The sequence below is a fragment of the Propithecus coquereli genome, unplaced genomic scaffold, assembly GCF_000956105.1.
Source record: "Propithecus coquereli isolate 6110/MARCELLA unplaced genomic scaffold, Pcoq_1.0 Scaffold203, whole genome shotgun sequence".
NCBI classification, from domain to species: domain Eukaryota; kingdom Metazoa; phylum Chordata; class Mammalia; order Primates; family Indriidae; genus Propithecus; species Propithecus coquereli.
In genome coordinates, this window is record NW_012145301.1 from 1,936,382 (window position 1) to 1,950,203 (window position 13,822).

Genomic DNA, 13,822 nt, shown 5'->3' on the forward strand with positions numbered 1-13,822 from the left:
CAACCTCAAATTCCTGGGCTCAAGCAATCCTACTGCCTCAGCCTCCCGAGTAGCTGGGACTACAGGCATGTGCCACCATGCCCGGCTAATTTTTTCTCTATATATATATTTTAGTTGTCCAAATCATTTCTTTCTATTTTTTAGTAGAGACGGGGTCTCACTCTTGTTCAGGCTGGTCTCATCGAACTTCTGACCTTGAGCGATCCACCCGCCTCGGCCTCCCATTGGTAGAACTTTTCGACGATAGCTCATCTCTGCTCCATGTGACATCAGCTGGGGTGATTCAAGTAGGTCTGGAAGATCAATTCCCAATATGGCTTACCCATGTGGCTAGCAAGGTGGTGCTGGCTGTCTTCTGAGCGCTCATTTGGAACTGCTAGCCAGAGCCTCAGTTCTCTTCCATGCAGCCTTTGCACAGGCTGGGTTGGGCTTCCACCCACACAGCAACTGGGCTCCAAAAAGAAGCATCCCAGGAACCAGCGTTCCAAGAGGGTGAGTTCCGGTGTGCGAGTGCTTATCAAGTCTTATTAATCATGCTTGGTAATCAAGCCTTGCTTCCTGCGTGCTAATGTACCGTTGCCTGAAGCTAGTCAAATGGCCAAGCCCAGAGTCAACGGGGGAGACAACCATGCAAGGATTTGAGTTCTGAATAGGAGCCTGTTTCATTGAAAGCCAAAGGAACAGTCTACCACAAAAGGGTAGCTGCAGAGTTATAATATAAAGAATATACCTTGATCTGCCTTCAGAGAGTTCAGAGGAGAAGCGTTTTGAGTACCAGTAATGTTTTATTGCACGTCCCAATGAGTAGATGTGGGGGACAGCCATTTACTCAGGACAACTGTTTGCTTATGGTATCGTACTACAGATTTCACAACTGAAAATCAGAAAAGCATAATCTTGAGCCCAGTAACCACAGGATGGTCTAGCTAAGGCTGGAGCCCGGGAAAGGGCACTTTGCACCATGACACAAATTTATTTCTTGCTGTTAATTCTGCAATCGATCCAAGCTAACGACATGTTTCCACTGTCCCAGGCTGTTTTATCACTTGTTTGTATAAAGAAGCATGTGGTAACTTGAGGGATATCCTTAGGCAAATAACTCAAATTGTTAGGTTTCATTTTCCTCATTTCTCTCACAAGGAAGTTGAAGTAGGTGTTTACTACAATTCCTTCCAATTGTTATATTTTACTATAAAACATTATAGTCATAATATTATATCATGGTACATCCATCAGTAACGAAAAAAATATGATTTCATTTCGTGACAAGCACATTCCTTTAACTAGTTGGAGTCGTCAAAGCTAATTGAGAACGGAATGGTTAGTTAATCCGAACTTTCTCTGGGCATACCTACTTGATCCCAGCATGTACTGGCTGTGGAAAAGTGCAACCGCATGAGTGGAAACGGCTCTCGACTTTGCCACTGCCAGCTCTTTCTCTGCTATGAAACTTGGTTTCTTCTTTGATCAAGAGGTTAATTTCTGCCTTGCTTAGCTCACAGTATTGCAGAGAGACAAACGAGATAAGAGATGTGAAAGTACTTTAGCTTTGATTAGTTTCAGGGTTTTTTTTCTGTCCTTCTGACCACACACTACTCAATTCTGACAGCTTTGCATTAATATGGGATTCACTCTCAGTTATTCACTAACCTGTAGATTTCCAGCCCCGCCCACACCAAATGGGGAGGTCCCACCCTTTCAACTTCCACTGTGGCTAAATCTGTGATCTTTTCAGTGAAACCCCGGGACTGTACCTAAAACAAACAAACAAACAACAACAACAACAGAAAAAACAAGACATTTTAAAGAGGCAATTTAAAACACTTCACTGAGATTGTCCTTTTTTGTTTTCTCCCTTTCCCGTCCTTAGAATGCACCAAATAAAAAGGCCTTTTTTTTTTTGTAAGCTTCACTTTCACTTTCAAGAATGCAGGAAATTTACCACAGACTTCCCTGATGAAAACGTCTGGATTTGGACTAATGAAAAAAGGAATGGCCAGCAGTCGTCAGAATAAGTGAAGGTATATATTTTAACTTCTTATTGGGGCAGGATCTCTCTTGCCACATAAAGTTAGAATGTACTTTGGTTTTAGCATTGTTTGGTCTTTCTTTGATCTGGTGCTTGAAATCCAGTCAGAGTCATTCAACAAGGAAAATGGAAGAAAAGGGAGGTGATATGGGTATGGGGACAAAGGTATCAGAACTCAGAATTCGAGTAATAGCAACAATATCTAATTCATATATTTTATGCAGTAATTTAAGAAAATTTTCTCTCTAGAGTTCTGTACCTGGAAAAAACACATTAGGGAAGCTATGGAAATCATTTTGCAACAGCCATTTAAAACAAAAAAATCACATCTTTGCCTTAAAAAAATAAAACCCAAAGAGCTCTTAAAAAGGCTCATCTTTTCTTACTTTTGTTGGCGGGAGGGAAAAGAGAAGCTGGAACTTGTCTTGAAAAGGAGAGAAGCTTCAGGTGTTCCTAGGAGTAAGTAAATGGCTTTCTTTCACCTAATGAAGGCAAATGGAGCAAGTTGAGATGTGGAAAGAGGTTCAGATGTGTGGGAAAATCAGAAATTAGCATCAGCAAGGGTGGGATGCTCTGGTGAAGACAGTCAGCTTTCAGCAGTATTAAAGTTTCAGCAAGTTGATGTTCAACTTCACAATATGATTATGTGTTGCATATGGGTGCCTGCGTATTAACTTAGTAAAAATATTACGAAGTTTACAAACCAGATAGTACAAACCAAACCATGAATACTGCTTCACTCCAGGTAGTCTGGCTCCAGACTCTGTTTTCTAACCATAATGCAACACTGTCTTCCAGCTGGATAAAGAAATGTAATTCCATGCACCCTCAGAAAATCTTTTCAAAATTGCAAAGTCCAGCGAGTCTGTTTTTTATTTCTTTTTCATTATCTTTGTTTCTGTTAGGTCATACTCAACAGCAATTTTTTCTTCACTCTCCTTTCATCCCTTTAACTGTATTTTTGTTTGTTTTACTGAAGAACATCCTAGAATAATCTTTTCCTGTAGGTTACATGGTTATAAACTTATTCAATCTCTGTATACCTCAAAGTACTTTTTCCCTTTTCTTTCATTGTTCAGCTGGATATGAAAATTTAGGTTCAAAATAATTTCCTCTAAACATTCTGAAAGCTTGTCCCTATTATTTTCTAGTGGTTCATGTTACTAATGAAAAGTTTGTATCAATCAGGATCTCTTTCTTTTGGAAATAATTGATTATGTGCTCTCCTTACAAGGTCTTAGAATTTTTTTGTGAATGGTCGCAATTCTGAAATTTTGTAAGATTCTCTCTTTGCATGTTCCTTTTTTGCTCAGCCTGCCTAGCGCTTGGTCAGTCTTGTCCACGGATGAAGTTTGTCTTCAGATCTGGGAATATCTTTCAGTCATTCAGGGATACACTTTGTAATGAATTAGTCCTCAGTAATTCTGATCTCTACAGCCCTACCAGAGAGGTGAACGATACCCAAACAAGGAGGAGAATATATTGTAGTGACTATCTGTGAGTTGGTAAGTTGAAGTAGGAAGCCCTTAAGGTACTAGGAGAAGAGGTTTGGGAGAACCTCAGAGAGGTAGAGGGTAGAAAGCTGGTCCCTGCTTGCAGAATTTATCATTTCCAGCCCCGCATTCTTCATGCACCTGAGCAAGTTGGTAATGTGTATCCTTGCTGCGCTGAGCTGCAATGTTCCTCATAGCCTATGGATATGAAAATTGTGTGCAGCTTTAAATATATTTAGTGCCAGTATTATAAAGGCCATAAGATGGGAATATTAGTTTACGAAGCTGGTCTTATTTTTCCGTTTCTGAGAACTAGATTAGAATATTAGTAAAACCACGAGTTTTAAAGCACATTAGAATAATTCTAAACACTCAGATTCGTTCTGTTTTTCTACGATTAATCACCTAAGATAAAGTTTATTCTCTAAAACACCTGGAATTATTTTTGTGTCATGACTTTAAATCTTATGGGAAGTCTACTTAAATATCAGTATCATTGATTCATCTCCATATATTGAGGAAGTATTCAATTTTTTTAAATATCTTAAAGTGAAACTAGGTTGTTGATCATACCAGAGAGTACCACATTGGGTTCACATTCCATTAAAATAAAGTATGAGTATGGAGATGAGAGTGGTTTTCTTGGGCTGATTCAATGCCCATGGAAGGCTATTTAAGCAACATATATCTAAGGATGAAAGAAATGTCAAGAAAACTCAGAGGTGTGTATTTCATGTATCACAGGTGAGACATCAGAGATTTTGTCTAAAGTTCATTGATCAAGACAAAGAGTTTTTGGTACAGTGGTTAAAATTATACAGTTAACAATAAATAAAATAAAAAATAACTAAAGGAAAGTTGTGAAGAGAATGAGGGAATAGTATAATTAAGTTCCTTATCTTTATAGTGAGAAGAAAATGCTTAAAATCAGTAAATGAAGAAATAGAAATTATTTATTTATTTAATTTAAGCATATTATTATTATTATTATTATTATTTAAGTTTTGGAGGCAATCATGAAAATTAAAAATAGAAACTATCAGGAGAGGTTACCTCGGAACATTGTAACTGGGCTGGAAGTGAAGGAGGGGAGGGAGTTTGTAAATTTCATTTTTCACCTTTCTGTGCTGTTTTTTATTTTTTTATTTGATGTATTACTTGTATAATATACACTTGTATAGCAGAAAAATGTAAGTAAAAAGATCATACATAGTCCTGTTTGTTTATATATTTTACAAGGAATATGCCAATGCATCCCCATATGAAAGTATGTGTTATTAATGTTGTCCATTCTTTTTATATTTCCTTTATACAGCAGCATCATGAGACAGGCTTTGCCTTTTCATATCTACTCCCTTTGGGGACTTTTGCCGTTTTGGATTCTGTGTTCGTCCTCTACCAACAAATGCACTGTTAGACATGAAGTAGCTGACTGCAGTCACCTGAAGTTGACTCAAGTACCCGATGACCTCCCCACAAACATAACAGTGCTGAATCTTACCCATAATCAACTCAGAAGATTACCATCTGCCAATTTTACAAGATACAGCCAACTTACTATTTTGGATGGAGGATTTAACACCATCTCCAAACTGGAGCCAGAATTGTGCCAAAACCTCCCCTTGCTGAAAGTGTTGAACCTCCAGCACAATGAGCTATCTCAACTTTCTGACAAAACTTTTATGTTCTGCATGAATTTGACTGAACTCCATCTAATGTCCAACTCAATTCAGAAAATTCAAAATAATCCCTTTAAAAACCAGAAGGTAAGATGGAAATGTTCACTGTTATCTAATGCTAAGTTTTCAAGTCATTTATTCAATGTAAGAGGAAAAAATCCAGTCTATCCCAGTTGAGGGTGTGGGTACCAACGCACAAATATTGCCATTAGGATTGAAAATGTTTTCAAAATACAAAACATAGACTTAAATCAGTTTCAACCTTAATTTTTAAGAAGTCTACCTGTCCCACTTTCTCCCATTAGAAATAGAACTTAGACACAAGAGATGTTAAATTATGATCAGAGAAGAGTCAGAATATCCTGTAAGAACACAGAAAATAAACTTTCAGCGCTGCTCATTTAGTATGTGAAGTAATGGAAAAAAATGTTGAGTCCAAATTCTGACTTAAATAAAGTTAACAAATCGATATCATAATTGTTCAACTAAAAATTACCTATTCTTGATTTAAGAAATATCCTCAAAGTATCACTTTTCCAATGACTACCACCTTTTTCTTTTCAGCACTTTGCTTGAATTTTATTACTTTTTTCCTTTTATCTTTAATGGACATGTAATAATTTTTACATATTTATGGGTTACAACGTGTAATGATCAAACAGGGTAATTAGCATATCCATCACCTCAGTTATCATTTCTTTCTGTTGTGAATATTCAACATCCTCTCTTCTAGTTTTTCAAAAATACACAATAAATCACAGTTAACCATAGTCACCCTACAGTGCTGCAGAATATCAGAAAAAAAAATGCATGTTATTATCTCTAAATCTTAGGAAATTATTAAGTGCTTTTCTTAAACCAAAGTGATTTTTAAATCTCCTTGTTGTCTTCATTTTGTGGCCTTATAAAAATTTGAGCATTGCTCCTCCTCAGATGCCAAGAATAATGTACAAATTTAAATATGCTGTGAAACAAAGTGATTTGCTCACTAGTTATTTTAAAGCCTTTCTTGTGCCTTCTTAGATTCCAATGTGTATGAAATGTCTTTGGATATACGAACTTAAAATCTAGTTAGAGAAGTCATTGGCAAAATGTTATTTTTCTTTTTAAAACATAAATAAAAGTCTGGTTCTCTTTAATAGAGATTACATTAGATTTTGCCCTAACAGGTAACAGCTTTTCCTTACCCAAATTTGAAGTTTCTGTGTTCAAAGTAACACAGGGTGATAAAACATCCCACAGTACTGACAAAAAAACCAAAAATTAATATTCTCTACTAGTCATGATCCAAAATTTATATAACTATTAATCTTTCTCAATATAAAAATCTATTTAGGATTTCATAGATGGCAAAGTTCTAGTCATGTTTTTTTAAGGAAACATTTTTTTCTTCTTTTTTCTCTTGTTTATTTTCAAGGCTAGTGCAAGATACTATGTTTGATAAGCAACATGACTATTCCTTATATCATAAATAAATAAATATATTTATATCATAAATACATGCTTCTTATAAATAAGCAAATAAATTCTGAATGCTCCTTGTATCATAAATAAATAAGCTTAAATTCTTTTTATTTTGGTAAGAGAAATAAAGTGATTCTTGAAGTAAGAAACTAAACACTAGCAACAATGATGTTTTTAATCACAACAAAGATTATTTATTACTCCTACTGTTAGTTTTCTAGAGAATAATAAAGAGGTGACATTTTGCTGTTGAGAGATTTCAAAAATTCACTTACATTTAAAGGAACTGTTTTTGACAGAAAGAGTCTAACATACACATTATTTTTTTCCTCTCAGAATTTAATCAAATTAGATCTGTCTCATAATGGTTTATCATCTACAAAATTAGGAACCCAGGTCCAACTGGAAAATCTCCAAGAGCTTCTATTATCAAATAATAAAATTCATGTAGTAAGAAGTGAAGAACTTGATTTCCTTGCCAATTCGTCTTTAAAAAAATTAGAGTTGTCATCAAATCAAATTAAAGAGGTAAGAAGTAAGGTAAAATCATTTTGTGTTCTACATTTAAGTGTTGGTAGTCCCTAACTGTCAGGGATAGGAATTTAAGATCCCTAGAGAAAGGGTTGATACTGTTTGCCACGTCTTCCAGAAATTCTGCACGTCTACTGCTCGGGGCCATTGGTACCATCCTCACAGGAGAGTGTGGGCAGCTGTTCGGAGACGTCAGGAGGCAGGACCGTGTTGCCCATCCTCATTCATGATGGAACAGCTCTTGGACCTTGGGGACCTCCCTGAGTTTTGGTTTACTCACTTGTAAAGTGGAAATAGTACTACTTTCTATCTCACAAAATCTCTGAAAGAATTAAAATAGTATGATGGTTAAGAGCACAGGGTTTAGAGCTGGGTTAGCTCGCTCCCTCTCCGGGCTTTATCTTTTAACAGTTGTGCAATCAGGCAAGTTATTCACGTTCTCTCTGATCCAATCCCCCCTCCCCCCACCCTATTTTCAATAATACTACTACTTCATAGGACTGTGTAGTGAAGAATTTAGTAGTGTCTGGCATATAGTAAGTGCTCAATAAATCATAAGTAGCACTACGTTATTCTAAAAACCTTCCTATAATGAAGTAACCTAATTAACCATATCTTCTTGGATTATAATCTTCAATGTAACTCTTTTTGTGTATAGGTTTCTTTGTGTTTTACAGATATTTTGTTCCTTCACAGGCTATAGACTATTGAAAATCTTTAACTAAAGCAGCCTTTTAGAAGTCTATATTATTTTCAGACATAAAAATAGACTGTGCACAAAATTATGCTGAGATATTAAAATATTTTGTGCAAGCTTCTTATTTTATTTTTTTAAACAGCATTTTTCCCTGACTAAAACATTTATTATAATAATCTTATAAAATATATAAGCAATGAGAGGCAATAAAAATAAGAGATAATAAAATACCACTCAAAAATCCATAATCAGAAATAACCACTGTTAGCATCAGGGTACATTTATCTCCAGCTTTTCTCCGAATAATTATAAGGAAAAATAACAACAGCTGAAATTCTTACTGTACTTAAATTTTACTGTTCTTTGAACTCGTACGGTACTTACTGATGTGCCAATTTTTTTCTTATATTTTATGTATGTAATCTTTTAATCAACTTATTCTTATTGTCATTTTACACAAGAGTGACTTGAGATGAAGAAGTGACATATTTCAGGCCCCACAGGGGACCACCTGGGACAGAGCTGGGTTTCTGGTGAAGTTAGACGAGAGCCCCTGCTCCTAACAGCTATGCTATCTTGACCCTTGAGGATAATGGTGTCTCCTGCTTTTTAAAATTAATATCATACCAAGAACATCTCTCATGCAATTAAGAATCGTTCAAAAACTTATTTCAGTGGCTGCAAAATAATGCTATCATATAGATTTATCAAAATTAATTTCATAATTTCCTGCTTTTCATTTTAACTCATTATATTTACAATAAAACACCCTTTCTTCCACATTCTTTTCTTTTTTTTCCCATTAGCTCTAACATCTCCCAAGCGACACATTAGAAATCAGAACCCCTTTGCTCCCTGGTGGGTTTAAGTGCCAGGACTGGCCACTGTATACTCTGGATTCTTCTCTCTCACCTGCTGTTCTCTTGTCCCAACTCTTGAGTCCCAGGATAGCCAGGCTCTGCTACGGGAGTGCAGCAGAGTGGCAGGGAGCTGGAAACACTATAGTAAAATTAAGTCTGGAGAAAATTTGGGTGGAAAGACGAAAGGGATAGCTGGAGCTCAGAGTTCCAGAAGGGAAAGTGTGTGTCACTGTTTGGTAATAAAAACCATCCATTCATTCCTTCCACGATGTTCACTGAGAACAAGTGGCCACCAAAAAGAACCAGGATCTGCCCCAGTGGTGACTTCACAAGTACTTTATTCACTATAATTGTACTCAGTGTGCAGAAGTAAAAGTACCAGGAGACGACCTAGACTGAGAGGTCAGGGAAGGCCCCTTGGAGAGGTGGCATCTGAGCTGAGACTGTGAATGCTAAGCAGACGTTAGCCAGGGGCAGGGGCAGCCGGGGAGCGGGAGTGGGAGGTAGGTGTTACAGGCACAGAGTGAGGAAGAGCTGTGTGTTAGAGCAATGGAGAGAAATGCCCTCCCCAGGGACGTGGTGAAAGGTGAATGGAGACTGAGTAAAGAACTGTATTAATAATTAAACTTTTCAATGGTCTTATAGAGTCTATTTTGATTATTAACCTCTTTTTTTTATTCCCCCCTTTAGTTTTCTCCAGGGTGTTTTCGTGCTATTGGAAAATTATTTGGCCTTTCTGTGAACAATGCCCCACTGGGCCCCAGTCTCGCAGAGAAGCTGTGTTTGGAATTATCAAGCACAAGCATTCAGAATCTCTCTCTGAGTAACATCCAGCTGTATACAACCAGCAACATGACTTTCATTGGACTAAAGCAGACAAATCTCACCATGCTCGATCTTTCCCGTAACAACTTAAATGTGATTGGTAATGACTCCTTTGCTTGGCTGCCACACCTAGAATATTTCTTCCTGGAGTATAACAATATACAGCATTTGTCATCTCGCTCCCTTCACGGGCTTTTCAATGTAAGATACCTGAATTTGAAACAGTCTTTTACTAAACAAAGTATTTCCCTCGCTTCGCTCCCCAAGATTGATGACTTTTCTTTCCAGTGGCTAAAACGTTTAGAGTACCTTAACATGGAAGATAATGACATTCCAGGCATAAAAAGCAATATGTTTGCGGGATTGATAAATCTGCAATACTTAAGTTTATCCAATTCCTTCACAAGTTTGAGAACGTTAACAAATGAAACATTTGTATCACTTGCTCATTCCCCTTTGCTCCTACTCAACCTAACCAAAAATAAAATCTCAAAAATAGAGAGCGGTGCTTTCTCTTGGTTGGGCCACCTAAAAGTACTTGACCTTGGTCTTAATGAGATTGGGCAAGAACTCACAGGCCAGGAATGGAGAGGCCTAGAAAATATTTTTGAAATCTACCTTTCCTACAACAAATATCTACAACTGACTAGCAACTCCTTCGCTTCGGTTCCAAGCCTTCGACGACTGATGCTCAGAAGAGCGGCCCTTAAGAATGTGGACAGCTCTCCCTCACCTTTCCACCCTCTTCACAACTTGACCATTCTGGATCTGAGCAACAACAACATAGCCAACATAAACGATGACATGTTGGAGGGTCTTGAGAGATTAGAAATTCTGGATTTGCAGCATAACAACTTAGCGCGGCTCTGGAAACATGCAAACCCTGGTGGTCCTGTTTATTTTCTAAAGGGTCTTTCTCACCTCCACATCCTTAACTTAGAGTCTAATGGCTTTGATGAGATCCCAGCTGAGGTCTTCAAGGATTTATTTGAACTAAAGAGCATCGATTTGGGATTGAATAATTTAAACATTCTTCCACCATCTGTTTTTGATACTCCGGTGTCTCTAAAGTCATTGAGCCTTCAGAAGAATCTCATAACATCAGTTGAGAAGAATGTTTTCGGGCCAGCTTTCAAGAACCTGAGTAATTTAGATATGAGCTTTAATCCTTTTGATTGTACGTGTGAAAGCATCGCCTGGTTTGTTAATTGGATTAATGAGACCCGTACCAACATCTCTGAACTATCAAGTCATTACCTCTGCAACACGCCACCTCAGTATCACGGGTTCCCAGTGATGCTTTTTGATACATCACCCTGCAAAGACAGTGCCCCTTTTGAACTCCTTTTCATGATCAATACTGGCATCCTATTGATTTTTATCTTTATTATACTGCTCATCCATTTTGAGGGCTGGAGGATATCTTTTTACTGGAATGTTTCAGTGCATCGAGTTCTTGGTTTCAAAGAAATAGACAGACAGCCAGAGCAGTTTGAATATGCAGCATACATAATTCACGCTCATAAAGACAGGGATTGGGTCTGGGAACACTTGTCCCCAATGGAAGAGAACGACCGATCCCTCAAATTTTGTCTGGAAGAAAGGGACTTTGAGGCGGGTGTCCTTGAACTGGAAGCAATTGTTAATAGCATAAAAAGAAGCAGAAAAATTATTTTTGTTATAACGCATCATTTATTAAAAGATCCATTATGCAAAAGGTAGGTCAACATTGTGAAATTTTAAGTGTATACTTGTTTTCAATTGAACTTTTAGATATTACTAACATTATAACTCACAATCCAGATTTAAAAAGAAAATTAAGAAAAAAACCTGATTTTTTTGTGACAGTTTCAAGTAAATTCCACAGAGAACTTTAGATTGTAGAGCTTTTGGGTGTTAAAAACTGTTTCGATTATATAACTTAATTCAATTATTTTTTTTACTCAGATTCAAGGTACACCATGCAGTTCAGCAAGCTATTGAACAAAATCTGGATTCCATTATATTGATTTTTCTTGAGGACATTCCAGATTATAAACTGAACCATGCACTCTGTCTGCGAAGAGGAATGTTTAAATCTCACTGCATCTTGAATTGGCCGGTTCAGAAAGAACGTCTAAATGCCTTTCATCATAAATTGCAAGTAGCACTTGGATCCAGAAATTCAGTACATTAAATTTATTTAAAGATTAATTTAGCAAAGGACAAACTTTCTAAATTTAAAAAGTTCCATGGTAAATTGAAGTTTTACTTGAAAGTAATGTAATCTGTTTATTCATATTTATAGGTAATGATATTAGATCACAATTATATTTCGCCTGTGGAAATGTATCTCCCTATTTCAGGCCTCTTAATGACAATTGACTTAATTTGACCCCAGATAAACATATAAACACATAAGAACATCCTCTATTAATGGATACACAATTGGTCACTGATGCCTCTGACAACTTAAAAGGGTTTTAAAATATTTTTCATTTAAGTAAAAGTTAGAATTATATGGAGATTTGTGATAGTCATTTTGTTAGATGCACTTAGAAGGAAAGATAATTGTTTTAATGGGTATCATGCTATTTCAACTGTAAAGGAGTAAAATATATACTCACATTTAAAAAAGTTTAGTTACAATATTTTTTCAATTGAAAAACATTGTATCTTAGTAGTGCCCGTCCCAGTGTTGATTTTGTTAAATGTTAAATACCTTTTTAATATGCATCCTCAAGGGTGGAAAATGTTTACAATTCGTTTTGGTTACTTAATGAAAGAAATATTTTAACAAGTACTTGTATTTTCCTGATAGTGTTTCTGCTACAGGAGGGTAGAAACAATTCTCTTACTTAAAAGTATTGTAGACAGGCTTGCTTTCTGAAGCGTGATGAGTAGATTGCCTTTGTGGAAACAAAGAATTTCCCTTCCCTGGTCAAAGACTCAGGAGGTGGCGTTGGCCAAATCACTTGGTCCCACTGGAATTCTTTGACTCCTGATTTTGAAAATTATGATGAAAAGTAAAATCTTAACCATTCCTGTACAATTAGTGATGATGCTATTGTATGATATATTCACATGGCATGTATTATTTTCCCATCAAATAATATGCTATGTGTAAATTAGTCCTCATCTAGAAAGACTATTGTTTTATTTTTGTTTTACGATAAAATAAAAAAGTTTATTTTTGTTTTACAATAAAAAGAGTCTAATCATTGGAAATAGATATGAATAGCTTTTTGAAATATTTATAGTTCTGGTATTTAAATATAAAAGAAAGTTAAGATTATAAAGCTGAATTAATTTCTGTATTTGAAATTCTCATTTGTCTGATGGGAGCATTTGAAATGGTGCATTTGAAATGCTGATTTAAATAGTTCCATATTCTCAGGGCTAAATTCACATAACCCTGGAAAAAGTAATACACTGTACTGCTGGTTCTGAGAGTTTACAGTCTGCTAACAACATGGATGTATGGAAGACTAATTTTCACTCTCACATCATCTGCCACTCTAACACCTGTTTTAATTAAGATTTATTTTTTAACTGTGCAACAATCCTGTTTTATTTTTGGCATCATAAAATAATCACAATGGCTTCTTTTCTTGATATGCTTTGTATGTTATCTAACAATATTCTAAATTCTCCATTAAAATATTTTTCAATAAATTGTTACTGTGAATTAATAGATCATCAATTTGTAAAAGCAAGGCAGGAAATATTTTGCTTTTATTCCCTTGTTTAATTGCTTATGAAATAGTTATCAAGTGGGCACAGTTTAAAGTGAGTTCAAAAGTAATTTTTTAAAAGTTGCTTAACATTTAAGAGATTAAGATGCACAGGGAATGGCCTGTTCAAATGAATAGAAACAAAACTAATAAAAGGTGTAAACCCTGACTTGTAGCTGACCTACACCGGAAATAACATCCTAAATTTCTGCAGGCTGTCCTTTATAATTGTTCTCTGGAGAAGTCCTTGTCCCTGAGGTTCAAGACAAAGGGATTTCGGAAAAGGATGTTTGTCTGCCCCCCTGTTTAATTTCCACAAGTGACCTGCCTTGTTTGAATACTCTCAGGGCACCTTCATGTGATCTGTCCACTCCAACTTCTTCCTGTTTTCACTCTGCGAAACAAAACCCAAAGGCATCAACACTGAATTTAAAATAAATCTCGGTATTTAGGTTTTACCTAAAAATGATACCTTTTAGATTGTAAGAAGGAGATGCAATCGGTTTGTTAGTGAGCAGCTACCCGTGCCTG

General features: G+C 36.2%; 1 protein-coding gene across 1 annotated transcript; it reads left to right on the forward strand.

The window, feature by feature from the left end:
- Window positions 1–1,979: 1,979 nt before the first annotated feature.
- On the forward strand, window positions 1,980–11,875 carry TLR3 (toll-like receptor 3). Its single transcript, XM_012643996.1, has 5 exons — window positions 1,980–2,021; window positions 4,838–5,288; window positions 7,002–7,193; window positions 9,444–11,296; window positions 11,526–11,875. Exons 2-5 carry the CDS (start codon window positions 4,845–4,847, stop codon window positions 11,752–11,754), a joined length of 2,718 nt encoding a protein of 905 aa, XP_012499450.1. The 5' UTR covers window positions 1,980–2,021; window positions 4,838–4,844; the 3' UTR covers window positions 11,755–11,875.
- The last annotated feature ends 1,947 nt before the right edge of the window (window positions 11,876–13,822 follow it).

Bases quoted from the DNA above. Each gene is read 5' to 3' on its own strand.
- TLR3 (XM_012643996.1), top strand. From the start codon at position 4,845: ATGAGACAGGCTTTGCCTTTTCATATCTACTCCCTTTGGGGACTTTTG. The intron at 7,194-9,443 runs GTAAGAAGTAAG...TCCCCCCTTTAG, and splicing joins CATCAAATCAAATTAAAGAG to TTTTCTCCAGGGTGTTTTCG. The intron at 11,297-11,525 runs GTAGGTCAACAT...TTTTTTACTCAG, and splicing joins AAAGATCCATTATGCAAAAG to ATTCAAGGTACACCATGCAG.